The sequence below is a fragment of the Thermobia domestica genome, chromosome 1 (genome assembly GCF_964235325.1).
Source record: "Thermobia domestica chromosome 1, izTheDome1.hap1.1, whole genome shotgun sequence".
In the NCBI taxonomy this organism is placed as follows: domain Eukaryota; kingdom Metazoa; phylum Arthropoda; class Insecta; order Zygentoma; family Lepismatidae; genus Thermobia; species Thermobia domestica.
This window is the reverse complement of record NC_137454.1, coordinates 129,442,008-129,464,141: the sequence shown is the minus strand read 5'-3', so window position 1 is coordinate 129,464,141 and position 22,134 is coordinate 129,442,008. Positions and strand designations below refer to the sequence as shown.

At 37.2% G+C, this 22,134-nt stretch overlaps 1 protein-coding gene across 2 annotated transcripts in view; it reads right to left on the bottom strand.

The window, feature by feature from the left end:
* Positions 1-403: 403 nt before the first annotated feature.
* LOC145689234 (uncharacterized) overlaps positions 404-22,134 on the bottom strand; it is a 41,008-nt gene continuing 19,277 nt past the window's right edge. For both annotated transcript variants that reach the window (XM_081763372.1, XM_081763376.1), the window contains exons 4-6: positions 12,630-12,707; positions 10,949-11,065; positions 404-1,163 (exon numbers count right to left, since the gene is read on the bottom strand). In XM_081763372.1, coding sequence (XP_081619498.1) covers positions 507-1,163; positions 10,949-11,065; positions 12,630-12,707 — 852 coding nt within the window. In that variant the 3' untranslated portion in view covers positions 404-506. The remainder of the gene's footprint in view (positions 1,164-10,948; positions 11,066-12,629; positions 12,708-22,134) is intronic.

Below are 22,134 nucleotides of genomic sequence, written 5' to 3'. Positions count from 1 at the left end.
TAACAAATCTTACCAACTAAATATTTATTCAGAACAACTAGTGTTATTCTTATACGTGCGCCGAGGAAACATAAACTATTTCTAGATCTACCCAATATATTGAATAATTATCATGTGTATCATATTTTAATCTGGATCAACATACTACGTATTTACTCACCTTCTACCTACCTGTGTTCATCTTCAGTTACTATCTATTCAATTTGAATTGGCTAAAGACACTTCTTACTTATGATATTCGAACACTGAATACTTCCTGTTGTTGTATTCTCTAGCAGATCGTTAACAGTTTATTACGGATTGTATTGTCTGTGCACCACAGAAACATACTTGTTTGGTTTATTTTCAAATTGAATCGCTCATACCCTTAGATAATTTAAAATGGTAAAGAGAACAATTGTTACTATGGAATATTTACTATTGCTCAGATTTTTGACAAGATACTGAACACTAATTTTTGTGCAAAAATGTGGCTGATTTAATAATAATGGAGATTTTATGTGTTTTTATTCTGCTGGAGCCTCTTCAGCCGGAGCTTCTTCTGCAGGTGGTGCTTCTTCTGCAGGAGCTGCTTCCTCAACAGGTGCTGGTGCCTCTTCTTCTGTTGGCACCTCTTCAGTCGGTGGTGGTGGTTCTTCTTCTGTTGGTGCTTCTCCTCCTGCTTCTTCTGCTGTTGGTGCTTCTTCAGCGAGTGGTTCTTCAGCTGCAGGGGTAGCCTGTGAGGGACGTTTACTCCCTGGCGCTGCTCCTGCGGAGGGTCGTCTTGATCCGGAAGAACCTCTGCGACTTCCTTTAGAACCTCTTCTACTGCCTTGTGATGCTCGTCGTGAACCTTGTGATTTCTTCTCCTCTTGTTCCGCGGTAGAAGCAGCTTCAGCTGGTGGAGCTGCTTCAACTGCCTCAGGTGCTGTTGGTGCTTCGCCACCACCTTCTGGTGGTTTCTGTTCCTCAGCAGGGGCTTCCGGTGGTTTTGGAGCCTCACCTACAACCTCATCCTCACCAATGATTTCCATTTCTTCCGGCTTCGGAGGTTCTGGAGGTGGAGGGGGAGGAGGAGGGGGAGTTTCTTCTGGTGCAATTACAGCATTTCTGAGTACATCATCCAATATAGGTCCTGTCCCAGCTTTTGGAGTAGCAAGTTGGTCTTTCATCTCTCTGGGAAGCTATAGACAAGAATTAAGAGAATATATATTAGTACCTTCAACAATAACTGAAGCTGTCTTACATAAGTGAATAATAGTCCATTTATGAACATGGCAGCTACATAATCGGAAACGAATCTTTAAAAAATCAGGCAAATAACTAACTGCCTTATGACACTGAAAACAGTTATTTCTTTTTAGAAAAATAATAAAAAATATTATTTTTGTTCGTTTAGAGCTGTGAAAATTGTGAATATAACTGTGTTATTTTGACGTTGAATATTTACTCATTTTGCAACTCTGTGAATCTATGCAACCTTCAGTGCAATTTATCAGTGTAGATGGTTTGTAAAGGAAGACATCAATGACATCAAGTATCTATGGCATAATTTCTAAAGTCACTGACTTTTGAAATCTAAAGGAACTGGTTACATATTATGAGTATTGAACAATGAGCAGTTCTTTTCTGTTGAAACATCTCAAAGTCATTGCGAACAAACCACCTCTACCTTAAAACGTCCGTGAACTGCACGAGCGCATTACTGCTGTAATGCAAACTCTTGGTGGAAACGTGCTGAAACGGGTCAGGAAGGAATCGAATTACCGAATTGATGTATGTAAAGTAACAAAGGGGGTTCACATTGAAAATTTTTGAGTTAGCGTATTACGATGTTTTTTTTTTTTTTTACCAATAAAACTTGTACATTTACAGTACGAAATTTTCAGTAATTTGCACAATCCCCTGTATTCCAAACCTAGCAAAAGTACTTCACTTAGTTATTTTTTCGTTTTTCCACACACACACTGGTCTGATGTAAGTAAATAGACATTCAAAAAAATGAGTGTGATCAATATTATATACCAGCGTACAGAAAAAGCTATTCTTGATGTTGAAGTTAGTAGTTGGTGGAGATCTCTTTGATAATACGTTAAGCTTCATCCCACAGTGACAGGCATACTATAAGTCATCGATGGTATCTTGTAACAGGTTGTCACGAGTTGCCTCAGGTAACTGTTTGTGTGTAGAACTCGGTGATCGTTTGTGCAATTTTATTTGTAGAAGATGCCAAACATTTTCCGGTGGGCCCATAAAAATTAAGAGAAAGTTGGAGAGAGGAGGTCAAATAATTTCCTAGAAATTAACTTTTTCTAGGGGCCCAAATAAGCTTATTAATGCTTGCTTACCTCGAGAAGAGTTCAGTTGATTTTGATTTGTTAACGTCCCGTTCAGCAGTGAGTATATATGAGACGTGGACCTACTGAGTAACGTGGAACCACATGAGCTCCCGCCGGGAATTGAACCCGGGTCTCCCACACCAAAGGTTCCCCAGAAAAGAATCTAAGTTACGGCGCTGGTCATCAGTTGCAGGGATGGTCCCGATTTACATTACATTTCGTCTTTACCATAACTTCTAATTTCCAAAGAAGAAAAGACGACAGAAATTATTTTCACATTCTTTAAATTGTATCAACATGTGTAGAAATAGACAGTTCTATGCAAGGGCGCCCATCAAGGTGGGCAAGGTGGGGCGCTCGCCCCCTTAGAGGAAATTGTGCTTCGGAAGATCGAAAACTCAATAGATATTTTATAATAACTTAGTTACCGCAAAATTTGAGACTACATTTGAAATGTCGCTTATATTTGCCCCCCCCCCTTGGAAACCACAACATGGTCGCCCTTGGCTCTATGTTTATGTTCCATAACTACTAGTTTACTTTCTTATATTCATATGAGGAGTTTGTGGCAAATTGAACCAGTGGCACTAGCCGAGTGATCTCGGGCGTTCGGCTTCTGATCATGAGGCGCAATCCACTAGGGGTTCGAATTCCTCTGAAGAGCAAGGTAGAAATTTTAATTGTCCTCAGTATTTCTGTTTTCGTGTTCCTGTAGTGTTTGGAATACGTTGAAAAGACATGAGGCGCCAGTGGCGAACAATACCCCGTTTGGGGCGATTTCTTTAAAAAAATTGTGAAAGCAGGAAACTCTCATTACAGCTACCTGGATTCAAATCCCGTCGTGGTAGTTAGTAATTTTTCTGAATGGAAAGATAATGTTTATGTAATTGGTGCTGTAATTATGTCATTCCTTTATAATAATAATAATAATAATAATAATAATAATAATAATAATAATAATAATAATAATAATTATTATTATTATTATTATTATTATTATTATTATTATTATTATTATTATTATTATTATTACCACAATGGAAACAAAAAGTAACATAGTGGAAGGTATTCATAGGAACAGAAAAGATATAGAGTATGTCAGATATTTCTTAGGTTTACACATGAACGCAATAATACTATTACGTTTACAGATTTACAGATAGAATTATCATTTTATGACAACAAGAAATGGAATATAAAGATTTGTTAGCTGATAACAGTAATGCATTTTGTTTCGCCCTTCTTCTAGGTAGAAAGGTGATGTGACATCTTAAATAGGATCATTCTCGTGACTAGCGTTGGAAGTTCGAGCACAATTTGCAATTTGTGCAGATCTATGAACAATTCCTTGGAACTCATTTTTGGCCCATACTACAGCAATAAGGACGTGTTTAGCCCTCATGTATTCATCAATTCTTGTCCAAACATATTACTTACCAGACGGTTCTGAATGAAGTTAATACAGATTACGTAATTTTGTGTTGTTGGCGTTTCACCTGTAAAGGAATTTGTCTCAACTTTTAGACCCAGGGAAATTGAATATATTTCATGTTAGTATACATCAAAAGTATCAGTTTTGTAGATTGTAAAAATTTACTGAATTGCCACCCGGAATTGAACTCGCGTCCCCAACATTACGAAACTAACATTTAAGCCACTACTCTAAGACATCACTGTTCTGGGAGAAGGAAAATGGAGCTGTAGTGAATTCAGTAATTACACACTTTTACGATTCCAGTGTAATAATACTGAAACTTTCTGATTTCAGTCATGATAAAATAGTAAAGTATTATGCAGAAAGTATAGTCCAGAGAAGTCAACTTTAAATTGACAATTCATATGTACGGAGGCGCTGCCATATGCTCTCGCCTCGGGCCCTGATTTTTCACGGCACGGCATTGGACAGATACTTATATTGATTGGAGTCTGGTGTTTCAGGCCATTGAATTATCTTTTTAAAGTTAATTAATTTTCGAACCTTCCTTGTTTCCTATTTTTACGCGTTTTACTCACTTTTACAGTTTTCCACTAACTCTTTAAGAAGAGGGACAAAAACACAGAAACATTGAGGACAGTAAAAATCACAAACACTATTCGCGCGTTCATCCCTGAAGTAAAACATTAAAATATGGAGAACATGCAAGTTTTGGTCTTCCATTTTCTATTTGCTGTCAAATCTAGAGTTGGAGTGGGTCAGTGGGTCGTGGGTTAACAGCATGTGACGCACGGCGACCCATCATCCATCATGACCCACTGCGACGCCCCACCCACCGTGACCCATCAGTCACTATGACGCACTCTTATCCACCGACCCTCTCTGCTCACTGCATTGTAGACAGCATCTTCTGACGTGACAAAACACCAATGAACCACAAAATTACTCCCCCAAAATATGTTAAATCGCCTATATGTGATTTTGTTTACATTAAGGTGAATCTTTAAAAAAACACTTAAAAAAGTACTCCGGAGGAGGCTCGAACCACCAATTTTATGATTACTGGGCGGGAATTCTTCCGACTTCGCCACGGAGGTGATGAAGGAGACTTCGCTTGTAAAGGGATAAATCGTTGAGATCGTTTTAATTTGGTCAATCAGAGTGCCATTTTAACCGTATGTATGAGACGATAACTGTTTGGGATAAGATAAAATGCGTTCGGCATGTAATTTTATAACAAAATGACGCGTGTCTATTTACTTTATTTCATAGTTCTCACATACTCACTTTCTAATGATCGACGACAGTTGCCATCTAAATTCATACAATTATCGCACTCAAGATTTTTCACCTCATGATGTTGTGGCAGAGGTTATTCTAGACCCCCGGAGCTCACTTTAAGAACAATTCGTCAGGAAAAAATAATATATAATAATAACCGCATGCACATGACTGGTGATAGTTACTGTTGGTCCCTTCGCGATTCTGCGCGACGATTCGAAGGTTCGCGGACCAAAACGAAGTCCTCACTGCGACGCGGTGGTAACTTCAACACCCCAATGCGAGATATCTGTTTCGACTTGACGAAACCGTTCCGGCAGTGGGACACTATCGGCAATCCTTCGATTCGTCTCTATATTGATGATCGACGTTTACCCGCAAGTGGGCCACTAGGTGTTGGCGACGTTTACGGCATGGGGTAGGTCCATATTCATATAGCCTCCCTGCTGAAAGGGACGTTAAACTCAAAATCAATTCAACTGAACAAAAAATACAGTGTTTCGCATCATACACCCATATATGCTTATCATGCGCTTTATAATAATTGCTAAAAGCTTGTTTATTATATGGAGCGCTTAGAGCACAGGGCAATCAAAACATAAAGTTGTGAGAAAAATAGACATGAAATTTATAATGTAACCTTCTGTATGTTGGTCTACGTATCTTGATTTGGGAGTTTCAAATTTCATCCGCTTTTCCACTGAGAAGTATCGATAATTCAACAAGGAAATAATTAGACCATGATAATTTAATTGAAATTCATCGTAAGTTTGCCCATGACAAACACTTTACCATTTTATATAGTAAAGGCCAGATCCATCATTATTGTAACAGAGTGGTGCTAGAGGGATTAACCGTAGAAATTCAAACTCCGATTAGTTAGAATTTGATAACCTGGTTTTATTACAAGTATAAACTATTTAGTCGGTAGTAAAGAGCACGTGGATCATGTGTCAGAGTTGATGACGATGTGTTTTGGTGGGTCGGAGTGGGTCATGGTGGGTAGTGGGTCAGAGTGGGCCAAGGTGGGTGGTGGATCATGGGTCAGAGTGGGTCGCGGTGGGTGGTGGGTCAAGTTTTCATTGATCCACGCCATCTCTGATCAAATCTGTAAAACCAAACCAAAGAAAGAGCAATACTACTACACAAAACGCTCAACATCTTAGCTTTCCATGACAAACTATTGCATGACCTGAATAACTTTAGTATATCCACAAACCATCATTTGTCATATTATACCAAAATACATCATGACTTTTCTGACAACCTGACATTTGAAATCTTGTCAATACGCAAAGTTCATTGATCTCATCACTTGTTCACTTATTCTCTTATGATCATCACAACCTTTAGGGTACTTCCCGTAGATATAGAAAAGTGAAATGTAGCATCCAGGCTTGATGTAGCGTGCAAGTAAACCAATGAAAAGAAACAGGATAATATTTCCCTCCTAGAAACCACCTAAAGTGGAGTGTGTTGTTTATTCAACAAAAAGACTTGAAATCCAATCAGAAAATTCATAAAATATAAAATATGTATCCAAGTCTCGACTTTGCAATAATAATAATAATAATAATAATAATAATAATAATAATAATAATAATAATAATAATAAGTAGAAATAGTAGTGGTAGTAGTAGTAGCATCATTGATAATTATGTTGTTTATGTAGGATACTTGAAGAAAGTACATGAAACTACACACAGCATTTGGCTCGATTTTCTTCGTTTTGACTCGACTGGAATCGAAACTCGAGTCAAGTTGGAGGAAATTTTTCGAGTTGAGTTCTCGAGTCGAGCTCAAAGATGTCTGTTTTGAGTCGAGTCGAGCTTGAGTGAAAACTTGCTCGAACTCGCTCGTGACCATCCTACAATTCTTCTTTACCTTCTAGTTTCCGAAGAAGAAAAGACGATAGAAATTATTTTCACATTCTCTGAGTTATATCAACACATGTAAAAATAATGTGTGTTATAATTATCTAACATAACTACTAGTTTATTTTCTCATCTTTGTCTGAGGAATTGATGGCAAAGTGTGAGAGCAGGGAACTGCCATTACAGTCAGCCGGCTTCGAATCCCGGTGTGGCATTTATTATTTTTTCTTGATTGGAAGGTATTGTTTACGTAATTGATATTAACATTCTGTTATTCCTTTATTATTATTATTATTATTATTATTATTATTATTATTATTATTATTATTATTATTACTATTGCAAAGTCGAGAGTTGGCTACAATTTTTATATTTTATGAATTTTCTGATTGGATTTCAAGTCTTTTTGTTGAATAAACTACACACACCATTGAAGGAGACTTGGCGAAGAGAAATATCATCCTGTTGCTTTTTATTTGTTTACTTGCATGTTACATCAAGCCTCGATACTACATTCCACCTTTCTATATCTACGGGAAATACCCTACAGGTTGTGATTATCATAAGAGAGTAAGTAAATAAATGCTGAAATCATTGAACTTTGCGTATTAACAACATTTAAAGTATCAGGTTGTCGGAAAAGTCATGACGTATTTCGGTAAAACATGAAAAACGATCATTTGTGGATATACTAGAGTTATTCGGATCATGCAATAGTTATGTCATGAATAGCTAAGATGTTGAGCGTTTTGTGTAGTAGTATTGGTCTTTGTTTGGTTTGGTTTTACAGATTTGACAACACATAGAAGATGGAAGACCAAAAATTGCATGTTCTTCATATTTTATTGTTTTACTTCAGGGAAGAACGCGCGAATAGTGTTTGTACTTTTACTGTCCGCAATGTTTCTGTGTTTTTGTCCCTCTTCTTAAAGTGTTAGTGGAAAAACTAAAAATGAATAAAACGCGTAAAAATAGGAAACAAGGTACTGAGGAAGGTTCGTTAAATTAATTAACTTTAAAAACATAATCCAGTGGCCTGAAACACCAGACTCCAATCAATATAAGTATCTGTCCAATGCCGTGCCGTGAAAAATCAGGACCCGAGGCGAGAGCATATGGCAGCGCCTCCGTACATATGAATTGTCAATTTAAAGTTGACTTCTCTGGACTATTCTTTCTGCATAAAACTTTACTATTTTATCATGACTGAAATCAGAAAGTTTCAGTATTATTACACTGGAATCGTAAAAGTGTGTAATTACTGAATTCACTACAGCTCCATTTTCCTTCTCCCAGAACAGTGATGTCTTAGAGTAGTGGCTTAAATGTTAGTTTCGTAATGTTGGGGACGCGAGTTCGATTCCGGGTGGCAATTCAGTAAATTTTTACAATCTACAAAACTGATACTTTTGATGTATACTAACATGAAAAATATTCAATTTCCCTGGGTCTAAAAGTTGAGACAACCTCCTTCACAGATGAAATGCCAACAACACAAAATTACGTAATCTGTATCAACTTCATTCGTAACCGTCTGGTAAGTAATGGGTTTGGACAAGAATTGATGAATACATAAGGGCTAAATACGTCCTTATTGCTGTAGTATGGGCCAAAAATGAGTTCCAAGGAATTGTTTATAGATCTGCACAAATTGCAAATTGTGCTCGAACTTCCAACGCTAGTCACGAGAATGATCCTATTTAAGATGTCACATCACCTTTCTACCTAGAAGAAGGGCGAAACAAAATGCATTACTTTATTAGCTAACAAATCTTTATATTCCATTTCTTGTTGTCATAAAATGGTAATTCTATCTGTAAATCCGTAAACGTAATAATATTATTGCGTTCATGTGTAAACCTAAGAAACATCTGACATACTCTATATCTTTTCTGTTCCTATGAATACCTTCCACTATGTTACTTTTTGTTTCCATTGTGATAATAATAATAATAATAATAATAATAATAATAATAATAATAATAATAATAATAATAATAAAGGAATGACATAATTACAATACGAATTACATAAATATTATCTCCCCATTCAGAAAAATTAATAATTGCTACGACGGGATTTGAACCCAGGTAGCTGGATTGGGAGTTAATTTTAAACAATTCCCCCCGACCGGAGTATTATTCGCCACTGGCACCTCATGTCCTTTCGACGTATTCCAAACACTACAGGAACACGAACGCAGAAATACTGAGGACAGGTAAAATTCCGACCTAGCTCTTGAGACGAATTGGAACCCCTAGTGGATTGCGCCTCATGATCAGCAGCCTCATAATCATGTGGCTTCAATGTGCCACAAATTCCTCATACGAACATAAAAAAATAAACTAGTAGTTATGGAACATAAACATAGAACTGTCTATTTCTACACGTGTTGATACAATTTAAAGAATGTGAAAATAATTTCCTTCGTCTTTTCTTCTTTGGAAATTAGAAACTGTGGTAAAGAAGAAATGTAATGTAAATCGGGACCATCCCTGCAACCGATGAACAGCGCCGTAACTTAGATTTTTTTCTTGGGGGTGCAAGCAAAAATAAGCTTATTTGGGTCCCCTAGGAAAAGTTTTCGTTTAATTCTTGGGCCCCTTCTTTCCAACTTTGTCTTATTCTTTATGGGCGCCGCAAAGCCTGTGGGCCCTCCCGCACGGGAAGGTCTGTGGTTCCGTTAGTTACTCCCTGGGCCCATTCCGTACATGACAAAATTATTAAGCGGAGAATATTGATAAATCTCAAAGCCATACGAATAAATATTATTTCTAGAGCCCTTAATAGTAGACATTTTTTACTGAAATGGGTCTACGACTCATTTTTGTTCTATTTACTTTTTATGTGCTGTTTTGTTTATGTAATGTGACGACCCTATTTGATGCTTCATTTCTAATTTCATGTTCCTATCGTATATGGAGTAAGAAAATTTTGTCTGAAAATGGGGCCCTTGAACGGCGGGGAGCTTCTCTAGGGCTCTGCCAATATGCGTAGCCTCAATTTGAACGTTTCATTACATTTTCCTCATTAAGGAACGTCTATATAACTTGTTTTTGAGTTATACAAGGAAATCTCGAGTAAGTCATTAAGACACTCACACAAGTTGCTTATATTTTCTTATTTATATTTTTATTTATATTTTGTTTATATTGATTGGTTTTTGTTATATTTGAGTATCTTGTTTATATTTTTCCATGAAACGATTTTAACTAGGTATTAGTTTGGGTGGAAGTTTAAATGGTGCGGTTTGTGAGTGGTTAGCAAATTGAACTTCTATTTGGTGAACCCGGATTCGAGTAACGGCCAGTCTGAAGCTTTTTCAAGTTTTCTTGTTTCAATTTCAATTTCAATACATACTCAGTGTGATAAGCAAGATCTTCTCTCCTCTAGAAAGAAGATGTTGGAATGAGGAGAATAGAAGAAGGTCTTTCATTGGAGGCAATCATTTACAAAGTTGTTTCCAGCAGTTGTTCTAGATTTAAGCTACTTTCAAGCATTTTCTGATTCATATGTGATTAGTATTTTTATTTCTTTGAATATACAGTATATAATGAAGAAATACATTACATACACAGCAATAGTGAGATTAACATATGGTGTTCATTGGACAACTCGCTCTGAACCAGAGAGATTGATCTCAGAATGGAGAAATGTTTCGTGCGTCATCTACTCACAATTTTACTTCCATACAGACTTGACTTAGTGCTACCAACTGCTGTCAGTGACGGGAAAAGTTACGTGTAAGTTGGGTTGCATCTGTCTAGGCGTTCTCACAACCGCAAATGATCTGGACCCCAAGTAATGGAATTAGAGCGCTTAGGGGGGAATTACTTTTGTGTCTGGGTGTACAACTTCCGGATTCCATAATAATTGTAAGAAATAGACTGTATAGATAAACCGTTCATAGAACTTCTTGTGTCTCTAACCTTGTCCCTTTATTCCAACCGGAATTTATTTGTCTACTACTTTCTGTTTCAGTATTAAATTTGCATAGCTTGGAAGTCTACCATTGTTTATTTTATGAGGTTAATACTTACTCTATGCCATTCCATGCTGTTCCATTTTGGTGGCTTGCGCAGAACTGGGATAATTCCAGATGGTGACATTCTCCATGTAATCTCTACTTGGTCGTTTTCAGCTGCATGGCTCATTGCCTAGAAGAAAAAATAAAACGACAAAATATAAAATAACAAATAATCTACATCAAAAGCATGTTATTTAGTTTCTTAGTATTCGAAAAAAGTTTTTAAAGTTATCATCTTAGTAACACGATGCCTGTTTTACCGTATCTTTTCATTAAATGACTCCTCGAAGGGTATTGCTGAAGTGTGATGGCTCAATGGTGCAGCAATTATGTCTTGTGCAAGCTGCGAGGGATTTTTTTGGTAGGATTCCAGGCCATGTAAGTTTGTGGTAGACAACATCTTGTTCGTCGCACTTTTGGAAGTTCTCAGTCTCTCATTCCACCAATTCTTTCATTGTCATTCAATTTCACTAATTATCCTCTCCTTTAAACTGAAGAATATGTCTTGGATGTTAAATTATAGGTTTTATTTAATGTAATATTCATTTTTTCAAGAAATTTGTAATAATATTGTGTCTTAAAATAACAGTTAGTTTTTTTCGAGTTTCCCGTTTACAATTTTTGTACGTGGTGCATTATATTACAACTCTGTTACATTAGAAATAGCCAATACTACTATCCATTCCATGTAAGCAAATAAGCAATCAAAGTAAACTCCTCTACTCATTCTCCTTGCCATTGCAAAAGAGAAGAACAAGATGCTGATCACATCTTGTAGAGAATCGTTTTTAAGATACAGAATCGTATCAAATCTAAATTTACACTGCGTTATTTTATTCGTATTTTTCTAGTTAAAGAAAAAAGTTTGATATGAAAATGTCGGTTTATTAGAGGGTCGCACAAGATTAATGTGTATGTTTGTGTCTTTTTACCATTTCAAGTTCAGCCGTTATTGCGTTGGCACTTTGATGCTACCCATCAGGAGCGGCTCTATGATGTAGTCACAAAGTCATGTGCCTTCTGAATTAATTCGAAGAAAAATAATAAAAAAAAACATTATGGACATTTATTCCTATTTACGAATGAGGAATGACTCAACAAAATTTTTAGTTATTTTAATATGAAGCCTGTAACCTTGATAATATGTGTTCATTAGAGATATGATACATAGCGTAAGACACAATGTTAATGTTATCCTTGGTTCACGACTTCTTGGTTGGTTCTTTCTAGCGTCCGCTATTGCCACACAACAACTCTTTAAAAGCCTAGTCTTACATACAATATAATCATATATATATTTCGTGGTTGCGAACTCCTAATTTTCTATGTCCTTGCGAAGACCGGGAGAGGAGGAAATTTGATAGAGCTAGGCTGTAAACTGTGTGCTGATCGCACGCTACATACTCATAGAAAGAAGGAAGGAAGGAAAGGGTACTCGGAAGGTGAGATTTTTTTTCATTTATCGCGGGAGAAAGGCTGACAATGTTTCAAGGGCGACAGAGCTATGCAGTAGCTTTTCGCTGCGACGTTCATAAATATAACATAAACTAGAAAACAAATCACTAAATAAAACAACGTTTATTTTAAAATAATAACTGTGTAACAGTTTCACCAACTAACTGTCGAGTCTTCTTGTCATAATTTTAATAATAAAAGTATGTTTTAATTTAAAAAGTAGATTAAAGAGAACTTACATCCCACATAGCGCGTTGTTGCCATACTGCATAGTCATGTGATGGCGGGAAGACAAGGGTAATAATACTTAATTTTCCCTTTAAAGACAATAAAGAAATCAAAATAAACTAATTAGTCTTACATGAAATGTACAAACCGTTTTACTAACTACAGTACAGGCCAAATCACTTAATTTAATGGATATTTAAAATATGAAATTGCTTGTTAAACATCGTTAAATTTTTAATGATTTTTGGTGAAACCACTAGTTATTTGGTTCGAACATTGTATTTCTTCCTCATTCCTGTGTAATTGCGTCATTAAAAGCTATCCACTGTTCAATATATTTCGATGTAGCCCAAACTCATGATTGGAAAAAACAGAATTGAATGATCCTCTGTTTATCAAAAATAGATGAATGCATGTATCTGTAAGATGCTAAATTTATTCAGTCCTATTTAAGTAATAGAAACCTAAGTCAAAAACATACGGTATGTGTAGTGGAATAACATGGCTGTATTATATGTCAGCAGGCCCTGCAAAGTCAACCACCAGTGCATTATTCCGTTATATAAGGCGGTTCAAAAGTGCGGAAATACCTAAATAAAATCCAAATCGTTCAGAATTGGGGGAAAAAAGGAAAAAAGGAAAAAAGTGATAACAGACGAGGGGGAAAATCTTTTGAGACATATGGAGCATCGGCCGCTATCTTGAAATGGCAGAAACTTTTTAAATGGAAACCCTATCGTGTGATACATAAAATAGGACTGAAATTTTACCATTAATCCAGTGGTCGAACGTCTTTGTCCTCAGACAATTACGGACAAAGCGATATCCACTGTTGTGTTGGCATCATTCGCGAAAAGTTCGCCGCCTAGCCCAAGAATGTGGTGTTCCGTACGTCCATCCTACGAACCGTATCTGTGCATAAGTGGTACCCATACAAGATACAGCTATTCCAACATATAACCGAGGATGATCCAGACCGCCCAGTCGAATTCTGTGAGTGGGCCGCGGATGGGACTGGCAACAGCGGATACATTTAACAATTGCTCAGGAGGAACGGCACATTGAACAATTGCTGTAACATTGGTCAGTGGGTCACACATTGCCCGCAGTGTTATCTCCAGATAAGTGCAGAAAATCGGTTAAAACTTAGCAACGGTTAGTCGTAGAACCAGAGACATTTCATCACTGGATTCCTGGAAAAATTTCAGTCCTATTTGATGTTCCACACAGTAGAGTTCCCATTTAAAAAAGTTACCGCCATTTCAGGATGGCGTCCGATGGTGCCATATGTCTCACAAGATCCCCCCTCGCCTGTTATAATAACTTTTCCTTTTTTCATAATTCTGAACGAGTTGGATTTTATTTAGGTGTTTCTACACTTTTGGACCACCTTGTTTAACGCGACACTTTGTTATTGTATGTTTTAAGATTTTTATATATATATATATATATATATATATATATATATATATATATATTTAATTTTTGCTTATTTTGAATATATAGGGTGCCATATAAATGTTGGGGCGGCGGAATATCTCGAGAAATACACTTGTAATTTTCAAAGCCACGAAATACGTGTCAAATATTTTTATGAGTTATTCAACATTCTAAAACAAAATTTCCCCAAGCTCCCTAAGGGTGAAGGCGGGGGAACTTTAAAATTTCAAACATACATAATCTACTTTTATTGGAATTGGATTTCTGTGACCGAAGCTGAGTAACTTTTATTTGAAGCACATTTTAGTTATATCCGTAGATGGCGCTGTAACCACCAAAAAAAAAACTAATTGTTCGTCATATCTAAAGAAATTCTTGCAATTACGTTACGAAATAAGTGATTAATAGTTTGTAAACAAAGACGTTCCACTTGATTTTATGAACTTGGAACTCTTAACTCTGACTGGATGAAGATATGAATACAAATGACATATTACCAACTTGAATGTTGCTACTCGAGAACAACTTGATCGTGGTAGAGATTCCCATTCTTTCCGGAGTGCTTGATTACCAAGAATATATTTGCCTCTCATGAATCAAGGTGCTTGATTAACGTGAGTCCCTTCATATCTTCACAGTAGATTAATTACCTTAAATCTGGTTGATTATCAGATTTACATATGGATATTACATAGAATGTAACTTATGTTCCACAGCATGTGCTCGAACTGCGGAGCTTTTTTCGATCTGACAATGACTAATATGATGGAAAGGCCAACTATAGCATTTCTGATGACGTCCAGCAAATGCAATTTCATTAATAACTCTTTGACGAAGATAATCCGAAGAGGGTTGGCATTGTTTCGCAGAGTTTTTGAGATGGCTACAGAGAAAATAGTCAAATGGAAATAACTCAGGAAAATTAGTAGGCTATTCAATCTCGCCTCTTCTGCCAATACACCGTGGAGCAAATTGCATGTTCAGAAATTTCCTAACATTTACTATTTTTTTTCCCCTAAGTAGATGTTGCACCAACGGCGCCGACTTTCCAAAATTTATGTGGGTGCGTATCAATGGCGAGGCGTGTTAGCCCATATGCTTTTAGAGAAGTCTCCATTTTATTATTATTATTATTATTATTATTATTATTATTATTATTATTATTATTATTATTATTATTATTATTATTATTATTATTTGCTAAAATCTTTTATGAACACTGTCATAAAAGGCTGTGCTGTGATAAAGTAAAATATACCGGTACTATAAGGATAAATTGGGGCTACCCTAGCTCAGTCAGTAATACGGCTGACGCAAGAGAAACGGGTTCAAACTCAGTTCCAAAGTAAAAATCTGGTGGGTGCGCCGCACGCACAAGATCATTTTGTGGGTGCCGGATCCCCGGAGCACTCACATAGTCGGCGCGCATGTCTTGCACCATTTTGCTTGAACCATATAGGAGCAAAATTATCTTCTACAGTCTCTCTAATTGCTAGATCTACTGGATTTCGCAGCATATCCTCATAAGCCTACATCTTAAAAGTCAAATTGCTATTCGTGACGGGGACATATAGTCTCGTTGCTGACGTCCCCATTAATCCCGCCTACTCATACTCATACTCAAATGCCATTGATTAAAACGAAAGCAGTTATTGTATTGTTCAGTATTACCGCCCAGATATTCAACTTTTCAGTATATTGTGTACGTATTTCAGCGGTACAATTAGAATTGTCAGACCAAAAGCCACAATTGTGTCTGTTAACGTGACCAGTTAGTTCGAACATGGCTTTATCAGAGTTAACAATGGTGGAAAGAAAAGTAGGATCATTATTAAATCGTCTAATCATATCTTCACAAAATTTTCCACGGCGATCAACGTCATCTTCATTCAACTCGTGTATCAGATGACTTCTGTATGAGTGGAACTTAATTTTCTTCTATACGACTAATGTCATGTTGTTTAGAAGATTACATCAGCTGAGGTGAGGGTTTGAAACGAACGACTGTTTGTCTTAGCTTTCGCCTATTTTGGTCGAACAGAAATTTCACGATCCTGTTTCTCGTTTACGATGATTTTTCCTTCGCCTAACGGTGTTCTCGACAGTAGATTTTTGGCAATCGCCCCATCATCGTATCATCAGAGTAGGTATCCTATTTCTTTCCGAAAAATTGGCCATTAAGTTTCATTACGCAGATGTAATAGCTACTGTTTTGGAGTTTGAAAAAAAAAGTAAATTTACTATGTAATACTTATTTTATAATAAATAATACGATTTTGTATTCTAAAACAAAATATATGTACTGTTATGTACTAGTTATTTCACAAAATAACAAAATAAGTTATCAAAGAAGTTATGTTATTTTAACAAAACTATACGGGAAAAATAAACTAAAAGCTCAGATCATTCAGTTCAAATGAATAAATCAATTTTCTCCTCTTGAAACCAATGCTGATACTACTTGTAGTTATGTCATTAACATCGCATGCTACACTTTCCCTGCTGTGCAGGCGCACTCCAGCGTTACGTTGTGGTCGGTTCTGATAACTGACAATCGTCGTTTTATTTCTCTTCTCAAGGCAATTTGATTTATTTTCTTGGTTCGTGGTTGCAAGTTCACGTTGTTATCTATGAGGAGCTGTCAAATGAAAACAGAACATATTTCTCACAAAAGTTGGCAACACTGCTGTTACTTATCGATACTGTCATCTCTCGGGAGTAGAAATGCATAGTGGCACTCACAGATACACATAGTTATCCCCCGTTTATTGCTCATAGATGAGCGCAGTAAAAATTGTGTTCGCCCACCATTAGAAATGGAGGCAAGCAAAGAAGAGCAGAGAGTTGTGGTTCGTTATTTGGTGCCTGAGGGTTTTGGAACACGCGAAACTCATCGTCGCATATCTGCTGTGTATGGCGAACACTGTATGGCACTGAGAAGTGTGCAGAAGTAGCATAAGAGACTACGAGAAGGACGCACATCACTGCAAGACGATTCGCGCCCAGGACAGGTCCATCGAGGCCACTAGCGGATCCAGAAGGATCGTTTGGAGGGGGCGGTCGCTTTCTGGAAGATGAGCGTAACTTCAGGGTGACTAAAATTTTAGTTAGCAAGTATACCAATGCGGGGGGTGGGGTGTAAACCTGATTCCCAGATTCCATTTTGGGACCCGAATTTGTGTGTGTATGTATTTTTTTAAAAAAATGAAAGTATGTTCTTTCTTACGGCTTAATGTACCCGTAGATTCATTGCCGCAGTAACAAAAGAACGCAAGTGCATCCTCTCTTGCGCTGTACCAATTAAGTAATTCATAATTTGCTTGCATAAGATTACTCTTTATATTCTTCTTCTCAGTCTACTTAAAGATCCATCTAAAACTCTATAAAACTCTTTCTTGCACTTCGTAAATATTCCTTTACAAAAATGACAGAGAGGGAGAGATGTTGAAGTATCACATCACAAGGCAGGGACGTACGCAGGGGATAGATCCAGGGAGTCCTGATCCCTTCCACAAAATCTAGATTTTTCTGTAAATTTAGTCTAATTTTGGTTTTGATTTTACAAATTTGAATATAATTTATTCTCATTTTAAATTTGGACTCCCTCCCGAAATAGTCCAACGTACGTGCCTATCACGAGGTATAAGACACGTATAACTTACTACGTTTTCTTCATTCATGAGGTCCTGGTGTTACAGCCTTGAAAGGACTAACTAATGCCAATAGCACTGGTAAAAAGTGCCCTCGCTAGGAAAAATTTTTGATTTTTGTTCCAATGCATCTATTTTTAAACAAATCCGTTCATGGGGTCACTAGCCAAATAACCTCAAAACTGGAATTTTTGAACTTCCATTTGTGCCAATGGTAAAAGTTCGATGGTTGAATACGTTTCGAATTGCTCTTTTTGATACTAATTTGAGGACACTGAGGCCAATGCAAGGATGTTTCAACACATTGGTGTATGAAGCGACGAGAAAAATGACATCAATGGATGGATATGCATACTCCATTCTCGTGACTCCATGAATGGATATGAGTTAAAATAGTTCAATTGGATTCAGGGCCCTCAAATTAGTATGAAAATAGCAATTAGAAATTTATTCAAGAGTAGGCACTTTCTACTAGTGGCAATATCGCTTAATGGGCGCATTACAGTGATTCGGATTCCACCTAAAACTGCAGATGTACGTTTCATATAGCATCGGTGCTAAAAGGAACAAGCTTTCTTCATATTTTGTTGATATTGATATTTGGGAGGGGTGTCATGGTGAGTTGTGGTATAAGCCTGTAAAGCGCTTACTTCTTTCGATTTGATTCGAGTCCATGATTTTAGCCAAAGTATGATAAACAAAGCATGTATTTCGAAATAATTGAAAGCCACACATACACCCTGTTTTCATGTGCCTCGCCGAATTGCATGAATTTCTCATTACGGGATTTTCACATGTTTATATTGCCTTTTCCAGTCTCGGTCGCTTCACCAAAAATGAGAACAGAGTCACGTTCTTCAGTTTCTTACTCATCTTCAACACAAACACACACACTAATAGAACCACCGTAAATTAATATATAAGGGTTGAATTTGAAATATGTTAAAACTACAGTCACGCAAAAAATATTTTATCGCTGTCAATGTCACACGGTTAAAAGTTATCTTGTCATCTGTTATCTGCCATTAAGCCCCTCGCATTTCTCCTCTGTGTAGATAAATATAGCTTTCCTTTGTTGCACTAAAGTGATCGCAGGAAAACATGAAGCTTGACCTAAATCTATCGATTTCACTATCCAAGAGAATGCAAGGGTATGTTCCGATCGTCGACTTCTATCCATTATATTTTTCCATTGTCCTCTCTGAGAGGGACATAATCTTTGAACTATAGCGTTATGGGAAGAACATTTCCTGATGGGCAAAATGTTGTTGGATTTTCGATGCGTTTCGTTTTATGGAACTCAATATTTCACCACGACTTCAATTTTTCAACATTGTTGAGGTTTTCTTATATGTGTGTTCGGATTGCGGCTCCATAAATCGTACCAAAATCTTCTGATGTATCAAAGGTGAGGAAAACTTTTCTATGATCGGTATAGAACCCAGGATTCACGAGATGTTGGAAGTTACTGATAAACCTTGGCATTATGTATCCATAGAATTGTTCATTTCTCAAGAAAAAACTTTCAACTGTATTCAATTGATGTATTTAAAGATGAATATATCAGGAATTCAATTGCTGGTACGTTCAGGAATTTTTCACTTAAACAGAAGTGAGCGAGAAGACAAATATAGGACACTGTTACAAAAGTGTATGCAAAGGGTATTTTGGTTTGTTGCTTGAGCGGTAACGACACGGCGGCTAAAGGAGACGTTCACTTACTGATTATAGTAGAATCCGAACCATTTATTGTTCAAATGCACTCCAACCGGGAATCGAACCGGGGACCATGAGCACCATATAGGGTATTTTGTCCAAGTTCACCGCTTTTGCAGTGGTATAATTGAGTATATAAAGAAAAAAAGCAATAGACCAGACTAAGAACAGGAGGTTAGAAATTGGCTCTATTAAGTAATTTGTTAAATGTAGCTTTTAGAAACAGTATAATTATAGTTATTCCTATAACAACAATAAAATTATATTATACTAGCCTTCACCTAGGGTGAGGCTTCGTCTCCAGACCCCCAATTTGCTTGGAATACGGGCTCATCCAATATAGCAAATGCTCATACGTGTAACTATGGTTCAATATTTAGCGTTCTTCCTTCTGTATCTTTCATATAGAATTGAATTGAGCTAACCTCACCTCAAACACCTCGTAAGGGATTTTAGTGAACCACCCCCAGCTCTTTTCCTACATTTCTCTTTATTCAGGTAAAGGTAATTGAAGTTTCGGGACCAGAATTTCATTTTCATATCCTTTTCCTAGGACACAATTTTAAAATATACGTCTTTAATTCAAAGAGTGAGCCGTACCCTCCTTTCTACAGCTGTTCGTCCAACGAATGAATCATATATTCGCTCTTTTGGGGCTTATGGTGTCTGCCTAAGGAACTAGGGACAAAAGTATTCATAATTAAAATATGTCTGTATTAAGTATTATTAATACAACACATTTTTATTAGACTCTCTTAGGCTTGTTACACAAATTGGATCGGTCCTGAAAAGGCAATATTTATATTTGCCAATGATAAATGCTGGAAACAAAAAAAAGAAAGACCTTTGGGGGGGGGCGGTCGCCCCCTCCGTGGATCCGCCAGTGATCGAGGCATTACCCCTGATGTGATTGCGCAGATTGATGGTCTTATTTGGGGAAACCGACGAATCACAGAGGAAGAAATTAGTGTATAGCCATGGCTCCGTGCATGCCATTATCAAAGAACATCTGCAGTTCCAGAAATGCGCGAAGTGGGTTCCGCATCAACTGACGGAGAGACAAAAGATTAACAGAATGGCTACGTGTCTGATTCATGTGCAGCTGTACCACAACGAAGAATATGCATTTCTGTCCCGTATCCTCCTCACATGGGACAAAATGTGGTGCCACCATTTTGAACCTGAGAGGAAACGGCAAAGTCAACATTGGAAACACCCCAATTTTCCCCCGCAAAAGAAATCCAAAGCTATTCACATAAGTTCCGGTAAAGTCATGATGACCTTCTTCTGCTACTGCAGGGGCCCTCTGTTTGTTGACTTCCTTGAGCATGGAGCCATAATAAATGCGAAGCGCTATGAAAACTCTTTGCAGAAACTGAAACGCGCAATAAAGTCAAAGCGCCCTGGAATGCTGTCGTACGGAATTATCCTTTTGCACGATAGTGCCCGTCCCCACACTGCCAATCTGGTGAGGGATACGCTTCAGATCTTTGGTTGGAAAACACTTCAACATCCCCCGTTCAGCTCAACCTTTCCTCTTATGATTTGCACATTTTTTGTGTCCCGAAACAAGACATTCGTGAATGATGTTTCAGTCGGATGAGGAAGTGCAAGAGTGGATGAGGTTAAAGATCCGTCAGCGACTTAACTCCTTTTACAAGACTGGAATTGATCGTCCCGTCTCCGAGTGGGATAAATATATTAACGCGTCTGACAATTATTTTTGAATGAATAACATTCCATTGGTACTTTTTCGCGTGTGTTTGGTTTTCATGTCTGAGGGTGATTGTCCCTCATAAATAAACACTTTAAGTACCCTGTAGTTCGCGTAAATAGCAGTGAGAATAATAATAATGAAGCCCTTCACAATGGGACATTCAAAACTCTCGTTTCAAATATGTGAAGAGATCGACGCACTTACAGTGTTCACGTTTCGAGGAAACTAATTGCAAGTAGTATGTGCGTAAAGGAGTATGTGTGCAACGGTTAGAAGTCAAACAACAATCTGCTAGTTAACAGTGTTGCTATATGTAGGCCTACAGTTCATAAATAAACAATTTCTTTCAGCAAATAAAATTGTCAATTATTATTGGCAACGAAGGACGTACTTTATTTTTTAGCGTCACAAACATTTGTTTTTCGCGATTTTCTCGAAAATTACGCATGATAATGTTCATCTTGATATGATCTGTTGACTGATATAGTATTATCTTTGAACAATATTTTAGCTAAACAAAACATTAAAATTTGATTGAGTTGAGTTGATTTTAGTTTAGCGTCCCTTTCAGCAGCGAGGCTATATGAGACGTGGACCTACTGATTAACGTGGAATCCGAACCACATGAGCTCCCGCCGGGAATCGAACCCGGGTCTCCCACGCCAAAGGCGCGTACGCTAACCGCTTAGCCACGGAGGAGCTCATTAAAATTTGATAATGATAGTTTCACGCTATATCTCATTAACCATGTCATTTTGCTAGTGACATAACGAAGAGCTTAATGAGCTCTTTAATGTCATTCTCCCCTCACTAAGTAGTGTAGTTCTCGTAGTACATCAATTTTTAGGTTTACAAGGAAATTATCTTTTCTCAGTTTTCTCAAGAACTACACATGAACTTTTATAGTCACGCATTTCATTTATTGAGCTCAATGATATTTACCGATTGGTGTGTATCTTACTTCGAGAATGTCTTTTAACGCTAAATGCTAAT